The sequence below is a fragment of the Equus caballus genome, chromosome 31 (assembly GCF_041296265.1).
Source record: "Equus caballus isolate H_3958 breed thoroughbred chromosome 31, TB-T2T, whole genome shotgun sequence".
Lineage (NCBI taxonomy): Eukaryota > Metazoa > Chordata > Mammalia > Perissodactyla > Equidae > Equus > Equus caballus.
This window is the reverse complement of record NC_091714.1, coordinates 3,602,436-3,618,773: the sequence shown is the minus strand read 5'-3', so window position 1 is coordinate 3,618,773 and position 16,338 is coordinate 3,602,436. Positions and strand designations below refer to the sequence as shown.

The 16,338-nt window shown below is 47.3% G+C and overlaps 1 protein-coding gene across 9 annotated transcripts in view; it reads right to left on the bottom strand.

The window, feature by feature from the left end:
• RPS6KA2 (ribosomal protein S6 kinase A2) overlaps positions 1-16,338 on the bottom strand; it is a 367,321-nt gene that overhangs the window by 4,815 nt on the left and 346,168 nt on the right. For all 9 annotated transcript variants that reach the window (XR_011434455.1, XR_011434456.1, XM_023633075.2 and 6 more), the window contains 5 exons: positions 10,644-10,733; positions 8,603-8,761; positions 6,783-6,944; positions 3,866-3,942; positions 2,168-2,285 (listed from right to left, as the gene is read on the bottom strand). Coding sequence is in view for 7 of the 9 variants with exons in the window: in XM_023633075.2 (XP_023488843.1) it covers positions 2,168-2,285; positions 3,866-3,942; positions 6,783-6,944; positions 8,603-8,761; positions 10,644-10,733 (606 nt within the window). In the remaining 2 variants the exon portion in view is untranslated. The remainder of the gene's footprint in view (positions 1-2,167; positions 2,286-3,865; positions 3,943-6,782; positions 6,945-8,602; positions 8,762-10,643; positions 10,734-16,338) is intronic.

Sequence of the window (16,338 nt, the reverse complement as noted above, 5' to 3'; positions counted from 1 at the left end):
CCATTAAAAATTTGATAATATTAATCTTGGTAACTTCTGGAAACAAATATCTCTTGGAAGTATGGTTGTTCTCATTTTCCAGGTGTAAAAATGAAAACTGAGAGATCCTTATTGACTTGCTCAAGACAGTGCATGCAGAATGCAGATAAAGTAAAAACATAAGAATCCATAGGCTTTCCCTGTTTTTGGAGTACTGAAGGTTTTGTTATATGGTGAGCACAGAGAGGGAAAAAGGCAGAGAGGGAGCGAGGGAGGAGAAGATATGGTGGTGAAGGGGCAGGAAGAAGTTGGTAAGGTCCTGGGAGGCCCTGAGGCCCTCTGCCCACAGCAGCGACCTTGGTAACGCATCCTTGTCCTTGACTTCCCAGACAACTTCTGCTTGTCCCCAACTTTTACTTCAGAGATCACCTCCCAAAGAAACCACCAGCACCCAAGTCCTGCTCTGAGGCTCTGCTATGGGAACCAGAAGTAAGACAATTCCCATACCCATTTGAGACAGAGTGGATAGAAGGGAGCACTGGGAGTGTCAGGCTCTGACACATGGGAAGTGCTCACTAAATGCCAGCTGCCATCACCTCTGCCATCACCTCCACCATGACCTACGCTATCACCTCCACCATCTCCTCCACCATCCCCTTGGCTACTTCCTCTACCATTTCCTCCACCATCATCTCCACCATCTCCTCCATCACCTCCACCATCATCTGTACCATCTCCATCATCTCCTCCACCATCCCCTTGGCTACTTCCTCTACCATTTCCTCCACCATCATCTCCACCATCTCCTCCATCACCTCCACCATCATCTGTACCATCTCCATCATCTCCTCCACCATCATCTCCACCATCTCCATCATCTCCTCCACCATCATCTCCACCATCTCCATCATCTCCTCCACCATCATCTCCACCATCTCCATCATCTCCTCCACCATCATCTCCACCATCTCCATCATCTCCTCCACCATCTTCTTCACCATCTCCTCTGCCATCACCTCCATTGTCTCTGCCACCACCTCGATCACCATCACCTCTGTCATTTCCATCACTTCCACTACCTCTTTCACCATCACCTCTGCTATCTTCTCTATCTCCACCATCACCTCCATCATCATCTCTGCCATTTCCTCCATCATCACCTCTGCCATCTCGTCCACCATCACTGTATGAGGTCACACAGTGATGGTGATGGCAGAGTTGGGATCAGGACCCAAGATCTTCTACTCTTCTTCCAGCCATTTTACATTAACACACGAAGTAGACTGTTGATGTTGCCTCTTGCTACTGGTTGGATTATGATTCACTTTTTGATTAGAGAAGAATTTGATGATCTGAACGAAAAAAGACTAAGTCTGATGGACCAAAGAAATAGGGCTGGTCACAAACAGTGCAGCTGCAGAGAAGCCCAAATGCAAAGTATTTTAAAATAACAGAAATACGCTTCTATACCAGAGCTCTACTTCATCAGTCTGCGAACATTTGGGGCAATCCTTTTGCAATGTCACTAAAAATGTGATGAATAATTTTACGTGTCCATTTGGTTAGGCCGTGGTGGTACCCAGTGTTTGGTCAAACACCAGTCTAGATGTTTCTGTGAAGGTCTTTCTTAGATGAGATTAACATTTAAATCAGTTGACTTTGAGTAAAGCAGATTATCCTTCACAATGTGGGTGGGCTGTCTCCCATCAGTCGAAGGTATTAAGAAGAAAAAAAAGACTGGAGTTCCCAAGGAAGAGGGAATTCTGCCAGGAGACAGCCTTCAAACTCAAGCTGCAACATCTACTCTTCCCTGAGTCTCCAGCCTGCTGGTCTACACTGCAGATTTAGGACTTACCAGCCTCCACAATCATGTAAGCCAATTCCATAAAAATAAACCTCTTTGTCTCTGTCTCTTTCTGTCTCTGTATTTCTATATTTCCATATACACATACAACTATTGGTTTGATTTCTCTGGAGAACACTAATACACCAAGACTATAGAAAACGTGAAAAGTGCTATAAAATTTTTGCGAAAATAATTTATTTTAGCTGAGTGGCTTAAAAAATCTATAAGGATAAAATATGTATATTATTTATGTGAAAGCTGTCCTCCAGCTTCCTCACAGATAAAATGGTTACTATAGAATCTCCATACCTAAGAATTAAGAATATTGGGAAATGAACTCACCTTGGCTGCATCAGATATGGAATCCCAATTTCCCCCAGAAAGTGCATATTTCCCACTGCCAATCCTCGCCAAAATCTCCTCTGGGGTATCATCTGGTCCGTTTGCAAAAGGGGTAAATCTGGGCAATGAGAGAATTGATGATAATGAGCTTCCATTTTATAGTCCAAAATAAAGTTCACAATTTGATATTGCCACTTTGTTGTTAAAAACAAGAGCTTTTCCATTGCCGTTATGCTCCAAATCCAGGATTCGTGGTAAAGCATAATTTATTTCTTAATGCTATACCCATTTTCCTACATGGTCAATGCCCTAGGTTGATAAGGCAAGTGAAACAGCTCTGTGGACCCAATGAAGAGCCCTTCTGGACCATTTCTGGCTTCCCTGCTGACCGTGTGTTAGAGTGGCTTGCCCAGTGATTTGGTCTCCATGTTGATACTGTGCTATAACGATGAGAGCTGAGATGTGAAGTCTGAGAGATCCATGGGTTCTTTGATAAATTAATTTTTTGAGCCTCAATTGCAAAATGGTAGACTAATATACTCACAGGGCTCTGTGGCAGTGATAGGCACAGACACACATAACATGGGTACAGTACTTGTCCTATTGTTAGTGCGTGACAGATGTTTGTTCCATCACCCCATAGCACAAACCAGGGCATGTCAGTATCTGCCTTCCTAGAAAAGGAATTACGTGCGATTCTAACAGCACTTCCCTTAGTGGCAAAGTTTGCGACTCTTGTTTTATGGACAGGCAAAGCGAGCATCAGAAGAATGACAAAGTGTGCCATCAGGAAGGCACTGCGAGGCCTCCCTTCGTGTGGCAGACCTCCAGGCACGGCTCCAGGCTCAGGAGCTGCTCTCCTTTCACTGCAGACACTAATTACTCATTTATTATGAAACACCTCATGAAGGCCACAGAACACTGGTGATTCTCATTCATTCATTCATTCTTGCCTGCTTTGCCATAGGAAACAGCACTGTAGGATCTAGAGCACCCTTCTCTTTTCCCTCCACTCAAGTATTCATGAAACTTAAAAACGCTGGGGACCAGTGGATTTCTTAGGATTCTAGACCTTCCTGGCTGGAAGCAGCCTTAAATATTATGCAACGATCTCTTCTCATTCAAAAGTCGGGGAAGTGAGGTCAATAAAGGCCAAGGATTCAGCCCGGGAGCAGAGCTCATGAGGGACTGAGCTCAGGTTGGAAGGAGATGCGCAGATGGCAGACCCGCCCTCTTTCTACAATAGCAGGTGTCTCGTGTGTCTTGTGGCCACCAGAGTCAGTCACAGAGCTGTTAACCGGCTGCTCTCTCCAAGATGCTGTCTGACCTTGAAGATTTCATGGGTACTTCCTGGCTCAAGAGGATGTTTTTAAGGAAAGATGGTGAGACCTTTTAAGAGAGTGGCGTCGTGCAGAGGAGAGAATGTGGACACGTGGTCAGAGGCTTGGGCTTTTCTTCATGAGCTGCATTCTCTAGCCCCAGTTCCCCAATTCTGGGGACACATTTTAAAGAAAATGCATGGCTAAATTTCTTATCCTCGTTCTCAGGTGTCCTGAAAGGCACTAAGGAACTCTGAAAGAGTTCACTGAAGACCTGTGAAGGTTTGCCCACACCCCTGCACTGGGGACAGCTGTAGGGACCTCTGCCTCAGGCAAGAATGCCACTGAATACTGCCATCTCTCTGAGAGTTTGCATTACCCCGCCAGCATGGTGTATAACAGGATCCCCAAACTCCAGATGTCACACGCCGCATCATAGCCTTGTCGCTTCAGGACCTGGGAGGGAAAGAGTGGAGCACAGATAAGCACTTTGTGAAGAAAATTCAAGCTCATGGTATGTTGTTCTGATGGGACCATGAGCACAGCAGGGTGGGGGTATGGGGAATGTCTTCAGGGAGACTGTCGTTTATTTATTTTTTTTATTCTTAATTTTTTTAAGGTATGTTTTGTGGTGAGGAGGATTGGCCCTAAGCTAACGTCTGCTGCCAATCTTCCTCTTTTTTTTTTTCTCCCCAAAGCCCCAGTACATAGTTGTATATCCTAGTTGTAAGTCATTCTAGCTTTTCTATGTGGCATGCCAGCAGAGCATGGCTTGATGAGCGGTGTGTAGGTCTGTGCCCAGGATCCAAACCCGTGAACCCCGGGCCACTGAAGTGGAGTGTGCGAACTTCACCACTTGGCCACGGGGCCAGCCCTGAGATTATCATTTATTAAGGCAAAGGCCCTCTAATGCCCTGCAGTAGGATTTACCAAAGACTAGCACACACACGGGGAGCCACAGCTCTTGAAGGACCCATGGCAGATAGATTGAAAAGGAAGCATTTAATTTCTTAAGGCAGAAGAATGTTTTTTATTATATATCCATAGCATAAAATTTACCGTCTTAATTATTTCTAAGAGTGCCGTACAGCGGCATTAAGCACATCTGCATTGTCGTGCAACCATCACCACCATCCGTCTCCAGAACTCTTTCATCTTCCCAAACTGAAGTCTGTCCCCGTTCTCCCTCCCTCAGCCCCTGGCATCCACCACTCCACTTTTGTCTCCATGAATTTGACTCCTCTAGACACTTCATATAAGCAGATCACACAGTATTTCATATAAGTGGATCATACAGCTTTTGTGTCTGGCTCATCACACTTAACATAACGTCTTCAAGGCTCATCCATCCAAAAAGGACGGGATTTCCCTCCTTTTTAAGGCTGAATCGTGTTCCACTGTACGGATGGACCACATTTCGTTCATCCATTCATCTGTCTATGGACACTTGGTTGTTCCCACCTTTTTGGCTATCGTGAATAATGCTGCTTTGAACGTGGGTGTACAAACAGCTGTTCTTGTCTCTACTTTCAACTCTTTGGGGTTTATATCCAAAACTGGAGTTGCTGGATTGCATGGTGATGTTTAATTTTTGGAGGAATGGATAAGACAGAAGAGTTGTTGTGAGTCCCAGGATGACATCCTTCAGTAGAGAGCAATTCTCTGATGTATTCATAGTTGAATAACAAGAAAGTGAGCAGCATGAGTGCTCCTGGATTACTGTAGATCATTAGATTTAGCAGCAATGTGGAGTCAGGAGAGCTGCGTTCAGTTTCCTTAGACATGACAGCAAGGATTCCAGCCTTTCCTCTTTGTATCCCTGACACCATGCACTGTGCCTGGAGCGTGGTGGTTCAACCAAGCATATGTGAATGAACCGAATGTTCATTGTCAAACTCTTTCTTCATAGTTCACTAGCTGGGCGATCTTCGAAAGTCACTTCAACATACCGAGCCTGTTTGTTTTCTTAGCCTGTGAAATGCAGCTAATAGTATCTACCGTGTCCACTTCACATGGTGCATGAGGATAATAGTAAGAAATATTGGTAAACAGCTTTTTCTCTTTTTAAAGATTGGCACCTGAGCTAACATCTGTTGCCAATCCTCTTTTTTTTCCTTCTCCCCAAAGCCCCCCAGTACATAGTTGTATATTCTAGTTGTAGGTCCTTTTGGCTCTGCTGTGTTGGACACTGCCTCAGCATGGCTTGATGAGCAGTGCCATGTCCGCACTCAGGATCCAAACCAGTGAAACCCTGGGCTGCCAAAGCAGAGCGCGCGAACTCAACCTCTCAGCCATGGGGCCAGCCGCAGTAAACAGCTTTGTAAACGGTAAAGTAACATACCAATTTAAGGCATTCCATAATCACTAAAATCTCTCAGACAGCTCGTAGACCCACCACTAGGTGCCAGCATGCCTTTCTCTTAGGACTGGCTGTTCGCTCTATTGCGCCCATGCCAGCACAACTCTGGTACAGTTTCATCAACAGCCAGAAGGATGCACACAGACTCTAATGTCTGTTTTCATTTTCCTGACCCATCTCCACCCACTCAGCAATGGCAGCCTCTACTGTTCCAGTCTTGCACTTACGATCGTCTCCAGTTTGGTTGCTCTTCTGAAAAGCAAGAAACTGGACTTGTCTTCATAAACCTATCAGTGACTTCAGAACCTGATGGGGACAATCCAGGAGCCTGGGAAGGGAGGAGTGTTCACGATGCTGCGGCCGAGGTTCTTGGTTCTCTGAGATGAGGGGCGGGAGCAGAAAGCCCTTAGGATTTACAGGAGCTCTCATCTGCCAATCACTAGGGAACCCTATTGTTAAACTCCATAGCTGCTGACTTGCTTCTGTCATGGAAAACAATCAGGAGTAAGAATTCTGGCACAAAGTCCATAAACTTTGCCGTCTCTCTCAGTGCCGTCGTAGGTAGATTTCTGATCATAGGTGACCCCTTAGCCCCCTTCCTGAATATAAGAGACCGAAGGCACAATTTCTCACTGTAACTCCTAACAAATATGTAGATTTGATCCACCCAGTCTACAGCACCATGACAATTTTACAGGAAAACGTCACCATTACAAATTTTACAAAAAGGAAAATAAAATGATAAAATAACTGTGTTTGAGCAAGATCAGTGGCTGATTCAAAAAAGACTGAAGCTTCTTGTTCTAACATCACTGCTGAACTAACTCAAGATGCCTCTAATCTACCCAAGAATCTGGTTACTTCGCGAGTAGGGGAGAGCCCGCACCGTCTCGGGGGACTGACAGCCTGTCTCTCCCTGGTTAACGGATCTTCTTACCTCTGGGGCAACGAAGTTTGCCGTGTAGCAGGGTGTCATCAGCAGCCCATTCTCGGCTCGCAGCTGCTTGGCAAACCCAAAGTCACAGATTCGGATGGATTCGGGGTTTCCAGACTCATCCATGTACAGTATGTTACTCGGCTTCAGGTCTCGATGCACGACCTGGAAAGGCAGCAGGAATCACACCTACTCGGGGGCCCAGAGAGGAGCAGGAAGGAGAAGGGGGTACACTCCCAAGATAAGGGTTTATTCTGGAATCTGTTATCCTGAGCAGGTCCTGCAGCAGGGAGCAATCAGCTTGGATGCTAACCCTTAGAGGGGTCCTCCCTTCTCTCTTTCTCTCCATTCGGGGACCCAGTACAAACCCTTCTGACGGTGAATAGAAAATTTGAATGAATGAATAAATAAGCAGCTATCCAAGATGAGGGAGCAGCTTGCTGGGGTCATTACATAAAAGGAAATGGGGTGAGTTCAGGTAACACGAATAAAGATTTCTAAAGATAAGTATTTACCAGGTGCCTGACATGTTCCAAGCAAGGGGAGGTGCCAGGTACCCCTGTGAGTGACGCAGACCAGGAACCTCTGTCACGGGGCATATGACCAGAGGACGAGGATCAAGAAATCGCAGAGAAACCCTAAAGCTGCACCTGCACTGAGTGAGGTGTGGGTGCTCTGGGCACGAAGGACGGGATCAGCGAAAGCTGTAACAATGGCAAGGCCAGCGACACTTCAAAGCTGAGCAGCTATTTAGGACACAAAGCGACTTCTTCTGCAGGGGACAGAGGCCGATTGTCAGAACATGGGCGGGCATGCCTTCCCACAGCTTGGAACCTGCACGTCTCCATTGTCCTGTTGCAATCCAGTGAGAGGATGTAAGAGGGAAATTAAAGGGCACATGCAGGCAGCTGGCTTGGTTTAGAGAGGCCCTGAGGGCAGGGACATGAGGGAGTTTGGTTCCAGTTCCATCTTTCCCCTCGTTAGATAGAGGCAAATCTGCAAAACCATCATCCACAGGGCTTCCTCTCGAGTTTGACTGTCCTGGGAAAACCAGGAGATGCTTAATACGCCCGACCGCCAGGTGAGCACACAAAATGGACCCGTGGTATGGTCCTGGAGGAATATCCTCCTGTGCAGAGGCGGCTGCATTTTAAAAGCTATGACCACAGGCACACAGCTGGCCAAGGAAGTAACACGTGCATCAAGAGAGGTGCTGAGAAGAGCTGAGGGCAGGAGAAGAGGTGGGGAACCATGTGACTGCCTCCTGGCGAGGCCAAGTCTGGGCTGAGAGCTTGGAGTCTGGAAGCCAAGTGCCAAGTCGGAACCCGGCTCGTTCACTACCTCTGTGCGTCCTTGGGCAAGATGCTTGACCTTTCTGTGCTCTAGTCTCCCCATCTGCACAATGGGCGTAATCCAGAGTTGAGGACTGCAGAAATGAAGAGCTTAGAGCAGTGCCTGGAACGTGGTGGGGGCTATGAGAACCTTACTATTACTGCCCTTTTTATTGACAGTATTCCTGTGCGTTGGTTAAAGAATTCAATTTTAAATAGGGCAAGTGATGAAAATTCCAACACTCCCCTTTATCAAGCCCAAAGCATTTTTTTTGCTATAAGTGGGCCAGGCAGATGTAATTTCTTTACCGGGCTCCTGGATTCACTATGTGTACAATGATTTTAGACACAAGAGGGATGATTGTGATACGGGAAGAAGCCAAGGATGACCTGAGTTCCCAGCTCTGAGCTCGTGAATCCTCCTTGATTTCAGCTTCCCGTGTCCCGTGTCCCCTCTCCTAAGGAGGCAGCTCTGGGAGAGGGCGGTCTTACCCCCTGGGAGTGGAGGTAGTCCATGGTCTTGGTGATGGTGCACAGGACATCACTGGCCTCCCGCTCTGAGAAGTACCTCTGCCGGAGGATGCGATCCAGGAGCTCCCCACCGCGCATCAGCTCCATCACGAGGTACACGAACTTCCCGTCGTCGTAGACCTGGGAGGTCGAGAAAGGAAGGGCGTGCAGACCTCAGGGACTATGCAGCCACTCATGGCCACCCTGCCCTTGCAGGTCCCTTGTTCCTGGGAAGCAGAGGCAGCTCCAGAAGGGGCAGAAGGGGAAGTCAAGAAGCAGAGCCTGGGGTCACAGTGCTCCCCTGGGAGTAAAAACAAGACTTCTGTAGAAACTGAGCGAATGGCCATTGTAGTTATACCAGACGTGACTCTTCTTAGGACAAAAACAGCTTTAATAATCTGCTGTTAAGCAGGGAATGAGTCAGCAAGGCCAAGAGCTAATAATTGCATGGATGGGATTTTAGCTGAAATGAATCCTGGCCCTGCCCTGGCTGCCTGAGGGAGAGGTCCTCAGAGATGGAGCACGTGGATGCAGCAGCAGCTCTCCAGGGCAGAGCTTTTCAAGCTTTAATGTGCATATCACCTTGGAGGCGATCTTGTTAATGGTAGGTTCTGACCCAGCAGGTCTGCATGGAGCCTGACCCTGCATTTCTGACAGTCCTGGACAAGATGGAGCAGCCAGCCCCTGGAGTCCTGACAGGAGCGGGGGGCCGAGTCAGAGCGAATTTACCAGATTGCCGTTGTGCTTTTATTTCAGAAAAGCAATAGAAAAAGAGAGCTTTTCCCATACTAGCTTCAATCTCATGAACTTAAAAACAAAACTATGCTCTGCTTCTTTTCATGTCACACTGTGTGTGGACCAATCGCCCTGCCTGTGGGTGCCCAAGCGTGGCGAAGAACTTGATGGAAACGGAGGAAAGCACCTAAATACGATTACTTTTGTTAGTTTACAAATCAATGAATTTTCAGAACAAGTTACTAAAATAATTGGCCTGACTCTGAACTCAAGAAAACATGGAAAGTTAATCTTGGCGTTATTTATTTCCAAGTTTATGAACTGAAAGCCTCTGCTTTTGAGAATGTACACATGAGCACATCATGGATTTGGAATGGCTCATCCCAAGCATAACAAAAGTGGCCGGAAATGCTTAGGGAGCATTCAAATTAGTTGATTTCGCTTTGTGGATCCTCACACATACATAAAGAACAAAATGGCAAGGGAAGTGACCTTGCGTGGAGGTGACTGCAACCCAATAGGAATCAAACGAGGCTGCAGTTTAAGCTTTGTTCACATAAGGAATTTGTTTCAAGATCTCCCAGAACTGAACTGGCATTTTGAAGGTCACCTACTCCAGGAATTTACGGGGCCCGAAGGGAAATCGAGGCAGCCCCAATATCTTGAGGGTTTGGGTTCATGATTCTGGAATCATTCTGGAGTTTGGGGGTAAAGATGGAGAGGAAGAAAGCCTTTCTCCCTTCCCTGACCCCAAATACTCAGACTCTGGGCCATTATGGTATGCTGTGGCGCCTCCTGACGGCTCCTGTGGCTGGTTCCTGCCCCTTCCTTCTCCCAGAGAAAGGAGCACCAATCGCCCGACAGAGAAAGCAGAGGAAGCATTAAAGAGCAGCACAGCCAGAACTCCAGATCCGGAGTCTCAGATCTGACCCAGCCCAGCTCATCAACTCCACTCTCTCCACCTCTGTCATATTTAGGAACGACGAGGAAAAATAACACATCTGGATCAGAATTCACACCAGCTGTCTTTTCCTCTTTTATTCAAGCACCTTACGTGATTTGGGAGGAGTAGAGGCTGTGTGCTCTCAACGGGGATGCGAATAAACGGTCCAGCCGGAGAGGCTAACCAGCTGCCGTGTGATTCCAAGAGCATGCGGGAGAAGCCGGCTTCGGCACGTGCTCCCTGGACGCAGCGAGCAGTGGTCGAACCTGCAGAAAGCTAGCTTTCGGTGCCAGTTGAAGAAACAGAAAGCACAAGCGACACGGTCGCTGCACGAAGACCACTTACGTCTTTGAGGGTGATGATGTTCGGGTGCTGGCCATACCTCAGCAGAATCTCAATCTCTTCCGAGGGGTCTCTTTTGCTCTTATCGATTATCTGGAACAAACAGCATGGGATGAGGCTTGGGCCCTTTCTGCCTCCTCCTCCCCTCCAGCTCATGCTCAGTCAAGATAACTCATGATTGCCTAGAAATTCACTGCAATCCGTTCTTTCCCAACCTGCATAAGATCAACATTTTTAAAACAGAGGGTACAACCTGTCAGATATTAGTTTTAAGATATTACAGCGTTGAATGGAGAAGGGCGGGTTTGGGGAGCTCACGCAGGCACCACCCAGTAACGGAATGTGCTTTTCAACCACCATGAGTGGCTCTGGACTGGGGGCCTGCGCTCTCTGCTCCGTCCAAAATGACCCTCCTGTGAGGTCAAGGGCCTGGGTCTCACCAAGGACACTGGGCTGGCGTGGATGCTGAATCTGCTGCTGTGGCTTAGACATACAGACTCTCTCTCTGGTTTCTATCCCCTCCATCACTCAGCATTTGTGTCCCATGTCTTAGGATAACAGATAAAATCATTTTACCCCATGAAAACAGATGGCTTCTAATGACAGGGTGTCATGAATAAAAGCCCACCTTGAAACAGAGAGTCATCTGTTGCTAGATAATGGCTAAAACCTCTGGAAGTAGCTTCATTATGCCCTTGCCCCTCTTTTATGGGGATGGACCTGGTGGTGGTAGTGGACCCATTCATATGAAATCTCCAGCACATGTTGGAAACGACATTCAGTATAGAAGAGTCGTTCATACTGTTCTCGTACATTAGTTCCACCCAATTTTATAACATTCACTATTTGGAGAATGTGCAATCATTTTACTTCTAGAGTATAATGGAGGTTTGCTTTCAATTTCTTTCATGTCAAAAACTCTAAGTGGAACTCTGCATAAAACGCAACCTCTTTCCTTTAGATGAACAAAATGCTTGGGTAGCCTTCGACCCGCTGTTGGCGCTTTGCGCTGGTCACCCTCCCTTCCCTCCCTTTCACTGTTATGAAAGATTGCCATAAGGCCAGTTCTTCTCTCCCCATCTCTATCTTCTTTCTTCTCTCTCCATCTTGGTCCACTGCCAAGCTCTGACGACATCAGTGCCCTGGGGCTGTGAATCCAATGACACATGTTGTCCAACAGGCAGAAAGTTTGATTCTTATCCTTGACACAGCATTCTTCTCTTCTTGCTACATTTAATTCCACTAAAGTTTTCACACTGAGACCAGGATTACTTCTATCATTGAAATAAGTCAACAGATAATGCAACCTTCGAGAGGAGAAACATGTGTGTTTTATTTTTGCTTGAGGAAGATTGGCTCTGAACTAACATTTGTGCCAATCTTCCTCTATTTTGTATGTGGGATGCCACCATAACATGGCTTGATGAGCGGTGTGCAGGTCCGTGCCCAGGATCTGAACTGGCAACTCTGGGCCACCGAAGTAGAGTGTGTGAGCTTAACCACTACACCACCGGGCTGGCCCCAAGAAACATTTTTAAAGGCTCCTTCAATGGGAAAGGGGTTTCTTAATATGCTGGTGCAGAGCGGGCTGCTGGGAGGCAGATATCTATGCTGCTTGCATTGCATGTTGACCAACAGGGTTCTGGAACTCTCTCTGCCCCAGCTGCCTGCAGGGACATGCAATCTTTATGAGCTGTGATCTTCTCTTTGCAATTTGAGAAGATTAAAATGCATTAGTGGATTTAAAAAAAAATTAGTAGTATATTCTTTTTTTTTCGAATAAAATTTTGTGATAAAAGAGATGTCTTCTTAGCATAAATCTGTTTTATCACCCTCACAGTGGAATAGGGTGCAGGATAAACAAGAAAGAGGAAGGCTTTTCTCTACTGCCAGTGGCCCCGGGGGCAGGGCAGGTGGCAGTTACTGGACCAGAGGAGGGGCTGCAGGGAGAGGGTGTCCAACAGGAGCTGGGGGCTGTGGCAGGGGAAGGCTCATCTTCCTCCCCCCTCCTCCCTCCTGAGGTGTCTCCCCGTGGCAGAACTCACATGAAGCCAGAGAGCAGGCAGGGGGCCCTAATGGCCAACCTCCTGGCCTCCCAGCACAGGGAGGTGGGGAGGAGGGTTTGCACAGGAAATGAGACAGTCAGCCCAGAAGGGAAGTCCCCTCTAGCACTGCGGCAGAAGCAGTTTCTTACACCTGTCTTTCTGGCTTTCCGCCTTTCTCCCCTGGTTAGGGCCATCTCAAACCCAACTTGAGCTGACATGGGTCTGACACACAGCTGCAAATTCTGTTCACACCCAGTGTTTTGATCCTGACTGGTGTCAGCAAGTGCTGTCTGCTTTTACCCACAAATCTTTTTTTTTTTTTTTCGCCAAAGGTAAGAAAGAAGAGTGCTAACAGAGACACTGAGCAGTGGGGCGCCATTACTGGTCCCTAAGCACAAAGCCGCAGTCTGTGCTGGGGGATGGCAGAGCCTGGAGAAATGTTCCGACGTTGTTGAGACACGTCAAGGAATGAATTTCTTCTTTGTGGGGTCAGTTTCTCGGGATTGTCATTGTTAGACTTGCTTCTAGTTCAAGCAAGTCCTGGTGGATCGAGTTCCTTGTTTTGACAGTAAAATCACCTTATAATCTTTCTTATGCAGCAAAACCCAGGGAGCATTCTCAGTGTACATGTTCATGAACAAGGCTTTCTCTGTGTGTTGAAGCTCAGATAATAATGACAGGGGCCAGCCCCGCGGCTGAGTGGTTAAGTTCGCGCGCTCTGCTTCGGCAGCCCGGGATTTCATTGGTTTGGATCCTGGGTGTGGACATGGCACCACTCATCAGGCGATGCTGAGGCGGCGTCCCACATAGCACAACCGGACGCACTCACAACTAGAATATACAACTATGTACTGGGGGGCTTTGGGGAGAAGACGGAGAGAAAAAAAAAAGATTTGGCAACAGATGTCAGCTCAGGTGCCAACCTTAAAAAAAAAAAAAATAATGACGGACCACAAAGGATTTGAGAGGAATGGTCTCGCTCTCATTCTCCTCTGGCAAAAGCCACAGAGCACAGGACACTGCCCAGAGGTCAGCCACCCACCATGGCTGGTAAATAAGTCTTTTGCATGGTGCTATGTAACGAGCTTTACATTTCCACTTTCTGTAGGGAGGTTAAGCAGGAATCCCCAGAAAACAAGTCTGGCCCCAACAATGGATGGCAGGCAACAATGATTTTCCTTCGCAGGTGAAACATATAGGAATGTATCAAATACATTTTTATTCCTGGTGGCTGAAGATGGGAACAGGACTGGACGGGACGTCACCACCATTAACACGCTTTTTCTTCTTCCTTTTTGGCATCTGTATTTCTTCATCTTCCTCTTCCTCATCTCTCTCCAGCACAGCACTGCCATCCTGGGACATTGACTAGCTTGGGGAAATGGACTTTGAGGTGCTAACCGAACAAGATGTGGAGTGAACTCACAGGCTTGCAAAACCCCCTGAGTAGGCAGGGTAGTTCCGCCGACTTGCGAAAGGATCAACACCATATTTGAAACAAGGGTAGGAGAGCATGTAATCACTTGTACAGACACCTTCTCCTGCACAATTAATTTAAACAAATGACACACAGAAAGAACTCCAAGTTTTCCTGCCGGAAAAAAATTAAAATTTCCATGCCAATGAGTTTTCCTTCTAAAAATAAGGTCTATTCATGTTGAGCATCTGTCTTAATTCCACTGCTTTTTTGGTTGACAAATTACATGCACAGTATGAAAATGAGCACAGAAACACTCTCGCTGTTTTACTCTGTCTGTTGTGAATACAAATCAGGGCTCCTTCTCGGGAGAGCTTGCCCCAGCTTCAGTCGTGCCCCTATCGGCTACACTTTGTCACTAGAATTAAGAATTGGGTGACACAGACTCTTGCACAATTATAATCACTTTGTTTTTACCTGATTCTATTGCAAAAGCAAACGAAGGTATTTTTAATACTGTAGCAAAAATATGCAACTGAAAAGAACACGTGGCTGTCTCTTAAGGCACGAGCTTCCCTCCAGGAAAACTGGGCCACTGCTGATGCTGTACGCCCATCCCCTGCAGGAACCTTTCAGACAAAGAAGAAATTTAAAAAGTGGAACTCTGAATGAAGGGATGTCTGTGTGTCTGTGTGTTTGACGCTAAAATGGGCCAAGAGGAAAAGCAGCGATGACAGTAAAGCTCATTCAGTATCAGATTCTTCAGTTATGTTGTACTTCTTGCTCTAGCTTCTGGTTCTGTGGTCAATAAAATTCCTAAACGGCTGGATTGTCAGTTCCCTGAGTACAGGTTTGTGTTCTCTCCTGGAACCCAGAACTGTGTCTGCCATAGAAAAGCGTTCAATAAAAAGATCGTGTCAATGAATGAAAGTAACCCACTTACTGGATGGGGGAATCTAGGCAGAGTGAAATGTGTTCTTATAGACAACAAATGCTCTATTGAATAATTGTATTGTCAGCCCTGACGATAAGAAAGCCAACGAAAGGGATGAAGTGGTTTTGAATTGGAAGAAAAGCTCCCAACTGATATTTCTCTCTTTTAAATAACACTTAACCTTGTCACCACCAAGCATTATAATGGGAGTGTGGGGACAGGAAAAAAGCTAGGAAGCATGTCAGGGGCAGCAAGTGCCATAAAGAAAGGTACCCCAGGCCAAGGAGGATAGAGGGACAGGAAAGGAACCACAGGGTGGTCAGGGACCCTTGACAAGAGCAGAGACCTGCGAAGATGAGAAGGCAGGCACCCAGGTCTCGAGGAGGAAAGTTCTGGGCACGGGGAAGGTAAGAACTTCACCCTCACTCATGTGGGAGCATTTCGTGTTCTAGGATCAGCTTGGAGGAGCTGAGAGCAGCTGGAGAGGAGTGGGCAGGGGACAGAGGTGAGGGGAGGGGCTGGAAAATCATAGGGAATGGGGTGATGGGGCCTTGCTGCCTCCTGCAAGGGGTGGGTTCCAGCTGAGATGGAAAGCCACTGGAGGAGGGTTTGGGGCAGAGGTATCATGAGATTCAATGTATATCGTCAAGGTTTAGCTTTGGCTGCTGTGTGGAAGAGACGGTAGAGGGCAAAGATGGTGCTGGGAGACTGTTAGGAAGCTACGGGAAGCAGAGCAGGCAAGAGATGACATCTGCTTGGACTAGGGTAATGACAGAGGAGGTCGAGAGAGCCGGCCGGGTTCTAGACTGGAGGGGATAAGAGAGAGAGAGCGAGCAGGCACAGGACGCAACGGTCCAGCCTGAGAAACTGGAAGGATGGAAAGGCTGTTACTGTGATGGAGTGTAGGAGGCAGAATAACGGCCCCCAAAGGCGTCCACATGCTAACCCCCAGAACGTGTGAGTACGTTGCCTTTCATTCAGAAGGAACTCTGCAGAGGGGGTTAAGCACGTGGAGATGCCGGGATTACCTGGTTATCAGGTGGACTCGATCTAATCGCAAAGGCATGAGGATAGAGCTAGTAGCAGGAGACATGGCCCTGGAAGCAAGCATTTGTAATGATTCCAGGAGAGGCCATGAGCCAAGGAATGCTGGTGGCCTCTAGAAACTGGAAAAGGCAAGGAAATGGATCCTTGCCATGGAAATCAATGAAGACCACGCAAGGGAACAAGCAGAGGCTGTCCACTCAGAGCTGCTGGAGCAGGGGGGTCGTGTGGCAGAGACCCCAGGCAGGCAGAGGAGTG